Here is a 13,980-nt window from a genome sequence, read left to right on the forward strand (position 1 = left end):
TACCAAAACATATTAATATTATTTATTTTATTTTTTACTGGGCAGATGGCGCCACTTTAATTTAGTCACACCCTCATCATATTTCTCTAACCCGATAACTTTCTCAAATTTTTCATCTGTAAGAACCTTCTCCTAGCAATTACGACCCAAACAAAAAAAGAGTGAGCGAAATCGTTTCAGCCGTTCTTTGATGACTTGTTATACATTTTTGTCTCCTTTTTTATATATTATATAGATTATATTTTTATACACAGAAATAAAATATAAAAAATGATATTATATATATTATATTATAATATATAATATTTTATATCTGTGCTATGCATATTAATATATTATCTATATCAGCTGTGGAGCTGGCTATGAGGCTTAGATCATTTACTATAATGATATATGGCAACCAGCAGTGCTGTGTAAATGTGTAATCTATCCCGAACGAATGGTGTCAAAAAAGCAGTGATGCGTAGTAAATAAACAATATTTTATTTTATTTTATATGTATTTTGTTTTTATTTATTAACATTATTTTCCCTATTCGTGGTGACACTGATTTGAGAAGGTTTTAGTTTTTCGCATTTTTGAGAATTACATGGGCCGAATGGGGAGTGCACTATCTGGTTGTATATAATCTATTTTGTTTACATTCCATTCCGTTGCCCCGCACTATAGGATGTTTGTATTGCTAGGATACTGTCAATTCTGTGTACGTGATCGCTTATTACCATTTTCAATTCCGTCTGTTCATTAAACTCGCGGTCAATTGTTATTCGCAATCGGTTTTTTTCGTTGTACGTGATCATCGTTTGAACATTCACATACATTCCTATCCCGAGTATCCCGAATCGAAATCACGTCTGCAGGTTTTAATTATATAACGGCAAACACCATAGTTGGTCGTAGCAGCATCCAGCCAGCCAGCCGTCCGTGAGAGGTAAGCGATAAAAATGATCATTATTATTAATAATTAATAGCAACAGTGCGTGTCGTATCGCGACGTGCCCTCAGGGTTCGCGGACCGGGTCGATCGGTAGTATCTCCGACCTATTCCGCGTACGACTTGACTACCCCTAGGTACTACCCCTAGGACTACCCACTACATGGGTTTAGTGACGTATGTTGTCACCAAACTCTTTTTGATAATTGCATGATTTCTCTGTTTTTTCTTTCCTGTCTCTAGATCCTAAACGCTCCAATTCATTGTCTTGTGGCTCGCCCAACGGCCCAACACTACTCTCCAAATGTCTTTGAGATCCATCCAAAAAGCCATACAGTCATATGGAAATATCAATAAAATCACCTCGTCCCTGAAACTTGTGTCAGCTGCAAAAATGGCCAAGACAGAGCGCCTGCTAAAGGACGTAAGACCATTTGGTCATGGCACATTATCATTTTACAAAAAATATACACACATCAATATGCTCGACCACATTCAAAACCATCTGATATTTGCGATCACTTCTGATCGAGGTTTATGTGGCGGATTACATACGGCTGTCGTGAAAAAAGTTAAACAAGAACTGAACCGGCCTGATCAACAATTTGCAAAAGTTGTGTGTGTTGGCCAAAAATCAGAGGAACTGCTAGCAAAATCTTATAAATCTAACATTTTATTCACAGTTTTCAAAATTGGCAAAGATAATCCCACATTTCTAGAAGCTTCAAAAATATTTAATGAATACAATTATGCTGAATTTATTGCTTGTCAGATGTTTTACAACCGTATTGTTACTAAAGGCACGTCACAAGTTGACTGGATATCCATTTATAACACAGACTTTCTTCTCTCAGTAGCTCATATTGCAAGTTTAGAAGAAATAGAAGAAGAAACTATGAAAAGCTATATTGAATTTTCTACTGTTTCACTTTTATTTTTTGCCATGGTAGAAAATAGCTTGTGTGAACACTCTGCTCGTATGATAGCCATGGATGCTGCTTCCAAAAATATTAAGACTTTGAATGAAAAATTATCATTAGACTATAATCGAAAAAGACAATTTAAAATCACTTCTGATCTTATTGATATTGTTTCTGGAAGTCAAGTTATCACTGAAAAAAAATAAATTTTATCAAAAACTCCATTTTTAATTTTTTGATGTACACTCATTATTTCAGAAAACACTAACATTTTTGAAAATAATTCAATTAAATCAATAATACATGTGGTAAATAACAATATTTTATAAGAGACTGTTAAGATTTATTAATAATGTGTATAGCTAATTTAATTTAGATATATTTTTATACTAGTAAAAGCAACTAATGTATTCTCATTCATTTATATATATTAAGATTTCTTAAGAGGTAGCACACCCGCATGTGTTGCCTCCGTCGTACAAGTGCGTAGCATAGTAAATTTTACGCTCAGCAGATCACGATTATCTTCGTTAATTTAAAATTAAGAGTGAATTGACTTATAAAAATTAAAGGCAAGACAATTACCGAGGGCATCTCATAGGCTTTTTATTATATTTTAATTTTAAACTGAGTTATGACTATTTTAAAATTGTAAATTATTTTTATATCTAAAAATACTCATAACTCGGTTTAAAATTAAAATATAATAAAAAGCCTATGAGATGCTTTCGGTAATAATCTTGCCTTTAATTTTTATAATAGGTCAATTCACTCTAAATTTTAAATTAACGGAGATAAACTTGATCTGCTGAGCGTAAAATTTGCTATGCTACGCACTTGTATGACGGAGACAACACATGCGGGTGTGGCATCCTCTTAATATATATAAATAAGAATTTTCTTATTATATATGAATGAGTATCCATTAGTTGCACGATTAATTAAACAGCTTTTACTAGTATAAAAGTATATCTAAATTATATTAGCTAAGCACATTATTAATAAATCTTCACAGTCTCTTATAAAATATTGTTATTTACCACATGCATTATTGATTTAAAAATATTAAATAGTATATTTTTATTAGGTGATTTTAAATTAGTTAATTTTCATTTTTTTATTTATTAAAAAAAATTCTTAATATAATTTGGAGCCACTATGTACCTATATAATATTATGAAATATGTTTCATAACAGTAAAATATGTTGTATGATAATTGATAAATAGAAATATTTTACAACGTCCTTCAATAAAGATAACTGCTTAGTCACTTATTATCTCCAAAACATCCAATTGCACTTCAAAGTTTTCAGGAACCAGTTACATCATTATTTCAATATATGTCCCATTATAATATGGGATATTCCATTTGATGTGCACTCATTATTTCAGATAACACTGACATTTTTGAAAATAATTCAATCAAATCAATAATACATGTGGTAAATAACAATATTTTATAAGAGACTGTTAAGATTTATTAATAATGTGTATAGCTAATATAATTTAGATATATTTTTATACTAGTAAAAGCAACTAATGTATTCTCATTCATTTATATATATTAAGATTTCTTAAGAGGTAGCACACCCGCATGTGTTGCCTCCGTCGTACAAGTGCGTAGCATAGTAAATTTTACGCTCAGCAGATCACGATTATCTTCGTTAATTTAAAATTAAGAGTGGATTGACTTATTATAAAAATTAAAGGCAAGATAATTACCGAGGGCATCTCATAGGCTTTTTATTATATTTTAATTTTAAACTGAGTTATGACTATTTTAAAATTGTAAATTATTTTTATATCTAAAAATACTCATAACTCGGTTTAAAATTAAAATATAATAAAAAGCCTATGAGATGCTTTCGGTAATAATATTGCCTTTAATTTTTATAATAGGTCAATTCACTCTAAATTTTAAATTAACGGAGATAAACTTGATCTGCTGAGCGTAAAATTTGCTATGCTACGCACTTGTATGACGGAGACAACACATGCGGGTGTGGCATCCTCTTAATATATATAAATAAGAATTTTCTTATTATATATGAATGAGTATCCATTAGTTGCACGATTAATTAAACAGCTTTTACTAGTATAAAAGTATATCTAAATTATATTAGCTAAGCACATTATTAATAAATCTTCACAGTCTCTTATAAAATATTGTTATTTACCACATGCATTATTGATTTAAAAATATTAAATAGTATATTTTTATTAGGTGATTTTAAATTAGTTAATTTTCATTTTTTTATTTATTAAAAAAAATTCTTAATATAATTTGGAGCCACTATGTACCTATATAATATTATGAAATATGTTTCATAACAGTAAAATATGTTGTATGATAATTGATAAATAGAAATATTTTACAACGTCCTTCAATAAAGATAACTGCTTAGTCACTTATTATCTCCAAAACATCCAATTGCACTTCAAAGTTTTCAGGAACCAGTTACATCATTATTTTAATATATGTCCCATTATAATATGGGATATTCCATTTGATGTGCTCTCATTATTTCAGATAACACTGACATTTTTGAAAATAATTAAATCAAATCAATAATACATGTTGTAAATAACAATATTTTATAAGAGACTGTGAAAATTTATTAATAATGTGTTTAGCTAATATAATTTAGATATACTTTTATACTAGTAAAAGCTGTTTAATTAATCGTGCAACTAATGGATACTCATTCATATATAATAAGAAAATTCTTATTTATATATATTAATAAATCTTAATATATATAAATGAATGAGTATACATTAGTTGCTTTTACTAGTATAAAAGTATATCTAAATTATATTAGTTAAACACAATATTAATAAATCTTCACAGTCTCTTATAAAATATTGTCATTTACCACATGTATTATTGATTTAATTGAATTGTTTTCTAAAATGTTAGTGTTATCTGAAATAAGTTTCAGGGACGAGGTGATTTTATTGATATTTCCATATGACTGTATGGCTTTTTAGATGGATCAAAAAAGACATTTTGATAACTGCTTAGTCTCTTACTATCTCCAAAACATCCAATTGCACTTCAAAGTTTTCAGGAACCAGTTACATCATTATTTCAATATAAGTCCCATAATAATATGGGATATTCCATTTGATGTACACTCATTACTTCAGATAACATTAACATTTTTGAAAATAATTCTTTTACCACAATCAAAGTTATAAGTTTTACCTAATATTTTTTACTATCACTTTTTTAATTTTATATTCCCGAGCAAAATATTATTCTGAGTATTTTTATGAAAATCGGAGTACTCCAAATCTATTATACTTTGAAAAGAAATTAAAGCTGCATACCTATCTTTAAAACGTAAATTGTGTTTTAAATTTTCAACTTCTCAAAATTGTGTAAAACATATTTTCAAAAACGTTTATAATTTTAGCAATATCTGATGAGTGATTTACTGTAAATAGGATTGTTTGGTTTATTTTAATTTTTAAATATTAACAAATAAAAATGTCTGATGAAATATTGATTAAATCAAAATATATTATAATGTTTAGTAATGTTCTCAAAGAAAAAGAAAAAACCTCAAATATCTTCACCTACAAATTTTGAACACAGAGTACATACTGGCTTCGATAAACGTGAAGGTAAATTTATAGGTTTGCCTTTACAATGGGCAAGCATAGTTGGTAATAATCAAATACTGAAGAGTACCAATAGACCATTACCTCTTGTTGATCCATCAGAAATCACCCCTACTGAAATATTGGATTTAAAGGTAAATATATACAATTTTACATTTACCACTTTCTTATTGATTTTTCACTGATGTTTCTTTTTATGTGTTCAAAAAAAAAAAAAATGCACCAATCTTAAATATTAAGTGCTGTTTATGGTAGAAAATAGAAACTATTTTGGGTTTAGTTGAGAATCGCTCAATAATATCTTCTTATTCGATGCATATATTATAGTAACCTACTCTATGACAAGGCGTTTTTGAAACCTACTATATACCAAAGCGATTTTTTATTTTTTATTATCTAAGTATAAATATTAGTAAAGTAGTAATGCACAAAAATATTTTAAAAATTAACGTTTCTCTCAAAATTCTAAGCTTTTGATATGTTTTGTATTGTATGTTATACAAAATATTAAGTATAACATTTTGTTATATTTCTTTTAGACTATTGTGCGTGGTGAAAATAATCCAAAAATCAATTATAATCCTGTTAACATTCGAAATAATGAAACAGCTGGACTTCCAAAAACATCTAATGTTGCACGTTCAAACTCGTTGCGTTCCTCCAGTCCACCACGTATTCGAAGGCAACATCCAAATGTACCACCACCATTGCCAGAAAATGAAGTGTTAGTAATGAACCAGAGTTTGGTAACACAAAATTTACCACAATATCCAACACCTAACAATACTCAAACAAAACTTGATTACAGCAATAAATTTGTAAGTTATAAAACAAGTTCTGTGATTATTTAATTTTATTATGACTATAGCTTTTATAATTTTTCCATACAGATAAAACCAGGAGGTTCAGAATGGTCTGGTCAAGAAACACCAGTATCACGAATAAATCAGAACAATACTCCTACTAGCCAAACAATAATATCTGATCAAAGTGGATCACATTCATATCATCCTGTGCAAAATGGAAATATTCCAACAATATTTTCTAATGGCTCAGTAGTTGACTCACCATCTGGAAGTCAAACATCACAAGCCAATACTCCCGTGCCACCAAATCGTACCCATCCTGTTATTAACAATGCCCAAATTGTTAGTACAAACAAGGTAAATCTTAGAATTTCTTTTGTAAGTTAGATTCTTTACCAATGCAATTTTAATTCTAGGGCATAACTCAAAGTCATACTCGAAATCAGGATCAGAACCAAATTATTAAACCAACCACAAATGGTATATCAACAGCTAGTACAATGTCAATTCCTAGTATAGCCACAAAACAACATCATGAGCAACAACGCATTACACATGAACAAGTATTTAATTTTTTTTTCAAAATTTAATTTTTGTAAAACAATAATACTCAAAATTGACTGTGTATTTTAGTTTAGGGCTGCTCTTCAACTTGTTGTTAGTCCAGGAGATCCTCGCGAAAATTTGGATAGTTTTAAAAAAATTGGTGAAGGGTCAACAGGTACTGTTTGCATAGCTACAGATCGAATAACCGGTCGTAAAGTGGCTGTAAAAAAAATGGACTTAAGGAAGCAACAGCGTAGAGAATTGTTGTTCAATGAAGTTGTCATAATGCGAGATTATCACCATGCTAACATTGTTGATATGTATGACAGTTTTTTGGTTGGTGATGAATTATGGGTTGTAATGGAATATTTAGAAGGCGGAGCACTAACTGATATGGTAACACACACTAGAATGGATGAAGAACAGATTGCTACTGTTTGCAAGCAGTGCTTGAAAGCATTGGCATATTTGCATTCACAGGGGGTAATACACAGAGATATAAAAAGTGATTCAATTCTTTTGACTACTGATGGAAGAGTAATTATTTTTAACTACTATCAAATTTAATATATTGTAAAATGTAAATATATATTTTACTATCTGAATTCCCTATCAGGTGAAAATTTCTGATTTTGGATTTTGCGCTCAAGTATCTCAAGAATTGCCTAAAAGAAAATCATTAGTTGGAACACCTTATTGGATGTCTCCTGAAGTGATTTCACGTTTACCATATGGGCCAGAAGTTGATATATGGTCGTTAGGTAATAATTAATTTTTATTATATTATTTTACCAACTATTTTTAATATCAACTTTCCTCTAGGTATTATGGTCATTGAAATGGTTGATGGCGAACCACCTTTCTTTAATGAACCACCTCTGCAAGCTATGCGAAGAATACGTGACATGCCTCCACCAAAACTTAAAAATTCAAATAAAGTAAGTTATTTTAAGTTAAATAATATTATGTATGTATATATGTGTATAATTTAATTTTGCTTCTCCAGATATCACCCAGACTTCAGGGATTCTTAGAAAGATTATTAGTCAGGGATCCAGCGCAAAGAGCAACTGCTGCTGAACTACTACAACATCCATTTTTAAGATTAGCTGGTCCTCCTTCACTACTAGTGCCATTAATACGAGGATCCAGACACAGTAACTGTTAAAAGGTAAACGACTCATTGTTCGTTTGTGCAATTTTTGTTATTTATTATTACTTTACTTTTTTAATTATATAACAATTTTTTTTCTTTACCTACCAAATTGTGTATTATTGAAGTTAATTATAAAATGTAACTTACATTTAAAATTAAATGCAATTCATTTTTGTATTTTTTATAATTGCATTTGTATGTGGTATTATGTAATAGTTATTAGACATCGAAAATCTTTTCACTTTTTTGTCACAAGCTCAATATGACTTACTTAATGTTGAATAATTAGTGCCTTAAATGTATTTTTTTAATATAAGGATTCATCAAATCAATTCTCCATTATTGTATATGAATAGATAACCAAATATGGAGTATAAGTAGGGTTCACATTAATTTTTTAAAGTGTACCTTCACTTTTAACCAAGTGCCTTCTACTTCGGGTAATAAATATTTTTATTTTTTTTTTGTACATATAACTTATCTAGTTATTATGTAGTTATAAATATTTAATCTCTATTGAACTGTTACCATGCTTATGTTTTTACAGTGTGGGTTTCAAATTAATAATGTTGACATTTATATGGATCATTAAACTTCTGATTTCACGGTTATTAACATACATATTATAAAAGTAACCACGCCTCTGTGTGTTATGCTCTTTTATTGTTAACATAACTATTAGGTTATTCATTGGCCATAATCACCGAGGATAACATTTAGTATTTTAAGGTTATTGTAAGGCTGTTTAATATTTAAGATTAGACATTTATAGAACTTAGTAAACATACACACGGTTCAATGTAATTCTTTAACATTCCAATTATTGTTTTTAATTAATTGTTTATTATTGACATCAGTATTTAAAATGATTGAATTAAATTTTTTTACCTTCTAGTCAGTAATTGATTTAGACAATCTTTTGAAATTTTTGTTGGTATTATCTATTTGACATTTTTATATTATTTTTTCCATATGAATTTTTGGTGTAAACAAAATATTCACTACCAAACACAACCTATTAGATCTCAGTGTGTACTGATCCTTTTTTTTTTTGCTGCTCCAATACAAACTTCATTACTACATACCTGTAATGTTAGATTTTTTTTTACTTATTATTAATGACAAAATTATGTATTTTATTTTGTTGTTATTTTCACTTGTTCAATATACAATTAACACAGATTAGTTACTAATGTACACTTTTTTAACTCTACTATGTGATATTCATTTTTATTGAAATACAATTCATATTGCGTTACCCGCCTTAAATCATCATATTTTCGATCAAAAACTTAGTGCTTGATATATTATTTTTTTATATTTGTTTTTTCAATAATATCTTATGTTGTAATCCATCAGTATTTTTTATTTACATTTATTATTTGTTTACGATTATTATTTATTGACTACTTATAAAATATGATTATTTTTATGAATTATTAATTATAACTATTATTTTTCAATATAAAATATATGTATTATATTGTAATAAATAATAACTGTCTGTTTAGTTAAATTTAAAACGAATAATGTATAGTTAAAATATGTTGTTATATAGTATTAAAACAAAACTCAATAATAATATTAACTTTTTTTTTTTTATTGGTACAAATGTATTCAACTCATCAGAATTAAATGAAAATGTTGTTTCAAATCTCAAATTTCTACATTATCAGAGTAGAAATTGATTAGAATGTCATCGATTTAGAAGACGCCATACTCGCACGACCGCATGTATTTTATCGATGTTACGACAAACGTATAACATAGCACATCAATTTGTGTTCAGTAATTTTGTCTCTTTTGGTTTAATAGTTAATTAACCTATTATAAAAGTTAAAACTTTAAGATAAGGATATCAAGTGTTTTATTGTAGGTTTTTGTGACATTTTAATTTTCAATCGAGTTATGAGAATTTTTTTAATATATTCATAAGGCACTACACCAATTCTCTAAATTGTATGTCTGTAAGACTGATTTGTAACCACATCATATCGCTATCGTCAAGAATATGCACCAAATCCTATATTCTGTCCGAATTGTTTTTTTTTGCGTGTGTCTTATATAAACTATCAGTTAATGCAGAGGTTCTCAAAGTGTGGGGCGCGACCCTCCAGGGGGGCGCAAGACAAAAAACAAGCCCGCCCATCACATTAAAATTGGCCTATTAATTAAAATATTTTATAAAAAATACATTTTATTTTAAAATAAATTTGTAATATAAATATTAATATTAATATCAATATTTGTTGTTTGTTTTTAACATTTTTTTACTCTAAACATGACTATTAAAATTATTTTTATGAGAGAGGGGGGGCTCAAGTCTGGGGTTAACTAAAAGGGGGCGCCTGGCCTGAAAAGTTTGAGAACCTCTGGGTTAATGCATTAAACTTTAATGTCACAATAATTACCACTGTGCTAACATTTGTGTCACGTAGAAACTTTGCCTCGCCCCTAACAATCAATCCAGATGCAGATGCAGAACAAATACGAAACAAAAAAAGGGCTCTAATAAATGATAATAAGTAGTACCTACCTACATATTTTATGTTGATACTGGTACACAACAATGCGACATATTATTATAATATTGATTGATTCTTCTGTTAGACGTTTTTAAAATATGCCACGCCCACAACATTTACTATTATATTAGTTATATCAGTTTCAGTTATTATTTAGGTACGGCCGAGACAAAACACGCGGGTGTGGTTTCTTGACGCATCCTCTTAAAGATTACAACAATTATTTTTGACATTATTGCGAAACATCCATATTTTTATTTTTCCATATCAATATACCTACTTAAAGTGCATATTAACCTTCAGTGGTGCCAAACCATATGTTAAGATCGGGCCTCGGCCCGACATATTTTGAAAATTTAATATAGGGCCGCTTCATATTGACCATTTTCCTCTCCTCGGTATACCATTTTTTCCGATATTAATAGATGTTGGGCCTCTTGAAATATTTTTCGCCCTAATAATTTTTAGGACTTCGGCGCCACTGTTAACCTTTGCATGTCAGAAAATTATCGGTCTCGTATTATAATATCAAGATTTATAGCAAATAATTAGTAGTACCATTGAGTAAAAATATAGAATATATACAGGGTGAGCCCGTGAGCAGCGAGGATGGTACCCATTGCGATCTCTCACGAAATAATGGAGATATCAAAATTCTGGTTTTCTAGTAATAGAAGAGATGAGAACTACAATTATTTCATTTTTAAATTTATTTTAATGTTTTGGTAAAAAATTAAAAAAAATTATTTCTTATTTAATTAGTTCCAAAAAAATAAAGATAGCCATTTTGTAGAGTATATTTTTCTGAAAGTACAGACTTTCAAAATTGTATTTTCATTCATTTCCTGATTTTTAATATTTTTTCTAGTTTTGAAGAAATAAAATATAATTATAACTACGCACACTGAAAGCGTTCGGTAGGCCGTACGAGCACGCACGCGGCACAGCGTTTCACATGTATGATGATGATAAACACTACGGTGTTAAATAATTCACACAATTTTTCTCGAAACTAAAATTAAAAATCGGGGAATTAACGAGAAAAAAATGTCGAGCCGTCAATATTTTCAGAAAAACAAAACCCTACAAAAAGGCTATAGTGAATTTAAAAAATAATAATAAACTTAGTTACCAAAACCCAGAATTTTGATATCTAAATTATTTCGAGAGATATCGCAATGGATAAATTAACGCCACGCGGGACACCCTATATATATATATATATATATATAAATAATAAATATATACTATCTATACTCTATTGCAGGTAATGCGTACCTATATGATTATAGTCAGGTCAGATTTGTTTATCAGATTTAATTAATCAAATATTACAAAATATGTATATACTTAAAAATCAGCGACAATACGTATCTATACAGGGTGATTTTTTAAGCATGCTCGCCCCATTTTTATGCTTAAATTATGCATATATTCAAATTCTGATTTTTGGAATATTTAAGTGTAGTTAAAGGCGATATTTTTGAGTACTTAGATTTTTCACAACTTTTAAGGAGTATCCTGTAGCGATACCAACTTTGGTTTTTCAAATGACAACCTATATGTTTTAAAGCAAAATGTGATTCAGATAATTTTTCTGAAAATTTTGACATATTGCAATCAAAATTCGAACGAAAACTTCCAGAGTTATTCTACTTGAAATACTAAGGAATAAGGATAAAAGTCTAATACTTAAATGCCTACGAGATTTCTAGAGGGGCACAGCTTGAAAGAAATGGACCTCATGTGGCTCAAGGCTGGGCATTCAGGAAGATGGACTGGTCGAAGTGGCGTTCACGGATCGCCGATATTCCACACAGGAGCTTACTCTCCTAACCGGGGCAGATGCTGACACATTGGCTGGTAGACCTGTGTGACCACGTCATGCCCCGCCGCACTCTGGTAAAGGGTCGTAAATCGGTACATTGGTGGTCTGATGAAATAGCTGTACTGCGTCAGACTAGCTGCAGAACGCGTAGGAGGTATCAGCACGCTGGCCGGAGAGAAGATATTGAGGCTAGGGACAGAGAGCGAGCAGCCTATTCTTCTGCAAGGAAGGATCTGAGAAGGGCTATTCGAGTTTCCCAGAGTGAATCGTGGAGAAGGCTCTGTCTATTGGTCGACGAGGATCCTTGGGGACTACCCTACAGGATAGTGATGAAAAAGCTAGGCACCAGGACCCTTCTACCCGAGGGTCAACAGTTGGCTATTGCTTCCGCGCTATTTCCATCCCGGCCGGCTGTAACATGGACCAGCGTGGTCGCCACAGTAGGATTAGCTCAGCAAGTTGAGTTGTGCAATCTGGCTGAGTTGGCCTTGATGGCTTCCAGGTTACCGAGGGGTAAGGTTCCAGGTCCAGACTACGTTCCTAACGAAATGGTCGCTGAGCTGGCTAGAGCGAGATCAGCTATGTTTTTAAGTGTATTTAACATGTGCCTTGAGACTGGCGTTTTTCCGGATAGGTGGAAGGTTGCGAGGATGGTGCTTTTGTATAAAGGTAATGCGAAACCCCTGACCCAGTCTTCTAGTTATCGGCCCCTCTCGCTGCTAGATAGAGTGAGCAAGCTCTTCGAGCGTCTCTTACTTTGCAGGATGAATGCTCAACATAGATGCCACCAGCGGCCTCAGTGACTGTCAGTTTGGCTTTCGCCGAGGAAGATCGACCAGTGACGCTCTGAAGTGTGTTATTGCTATAGCGGAGAAGGCAGCCAGCTAGTGGCCCGTCTCAAAAAAGACTGTTGTGCGCATAAGTCGCCTTGGACGTGAAGAATGTATTAAACTCGGCTCCACGGTTACTTGTTGATGCAGCACTTCGTCGACGAGGGTTTCCAGCATACCTAATTAGAATTTTGCGATCTTATATGAGTGGCCGAACTCTATTAGTAAACAGCGAAGGTGAAGTTCCCAACAGGATTGTTGTATTATGTGGTGTCCCTTAGGGTTCGGTTATTGGACCTTGCTTGTGGAACATTTTCTACAACGACCTCCTGCGACAGGAGCTCCAAGGCGAAGTGAGGCTGGTTGGTTTTGCTGATGACATTGCGCTGGTCATCTCGGCACCTAATGCGGACCTGCCAGAGAGCATTGGCAATCTAGCACTGGCACTGGTCAACCATTGGATGCAGGAGAACGGATTGCAGGTGGCGCCGCAAAAGTCTGAAGTGGTTGTCCTGACCAAAAAACCAGCGTATCGGAACCCTATTTTATGAATTATTATGAAATTGTATTTATTATTTTTGTATCCGTAAGTTTTCAAATTATATTATTAAATCATTTAAATTTAATATTGAGGAATTAATTAAAATGATTTAATAATATCTGCAAACCTATTACGGATACAAAAATAATAAATAAAATTTCATAATAATTCATAAAATTCTAGTATGATTGGTGAAAAATTCAATAATATTAATCGAAACTTTGACTGGTTGCCATTTAGTCAATTTTGATTTTAGAGGTATGGTA

At 31.1% G+C, this 13,980-nt stretch overlaps 1 protein-coding gene and 1 pseudogene across 4 annotated transcripts; both read left to right on the forward strand.

Moving 5' to 3' along the window:
* Positions 1-789: 789 nt before the first annotated feature.
* On the forward strand, positions 790-2,078 carry LOC149056378 (ATP synthase subunit gamma, mitochondrial pseudogene; annotated as a pseudogene). Its single transcript, XR_016191367.1, has 2 exons — positions 790-931; positions 1,178-2,078. The product of XR_016191367.1 is annotated as an ATP synthase subunit gamma, mitochondrial pseudogene (transcript).
* Positions 790-9,572, forward strand: mbt (serine/threonine-protein kinase PAK mbt). 3 transcript variants are annotated; one of them, XM_089225510.1, is made up of 10 exons: positions 790-931; positions 5,396-5,616; positions 6,022-6,300; positions 6,373-6,645; positions 6,705-6,851; positions 6,922-7,371; positions 7,451-7,595; positions 7,657-7,772; positions 7,841-8,005; positions 8,538-9,572. In XM_089225510.1, the coding sequence occupies exons 2-9, from the start codon at positions 5,398-5,400 to the stop codon at positions 8,000-8,002; spliced, it is 1,791 nt and encodes a 596-aa protein (XP_089081636.1). In that variant the 5' UTR covers positions 790-931; positions 5,396-5,397; the 3' UTR covers positions 8,003-8,005; positions 8,538-9,572. The 3 variants fall into 3 exon arrangements, with proteins under 3 accessions (XP_089081636.1, XP_015374147.1, XP_015374148.1); XM_015518661.2 differs by having other exon boundaries at positions 7,841-9,572; XM_015518662.2 differs by lacking the exon at positions 790-931 and adding an exon at positions 4,715-4,987 and having other exon boundaries at positions 7,841-9,572.
* The last annotated feature ends 4,408 nt before the right edge of the window (positions 9,573-13,980 follow it).

This window comes from Diuraphis noxia, unplaced genomic scaffold (genome assembly GCF_037042655.1).
Source record: "Diuraphis noxia isolate RWA-SAM2 unplaced genomic scaffold, SU_Dnox_SAM2 contig0004, whole genome shotgun sequence".
Lineage (NCBI taxonomy): Eukaryota > Metazoa > Arthropoda > Insecta > Hemiptera > Aphididae > Diuraphis > Diuraphis noxia.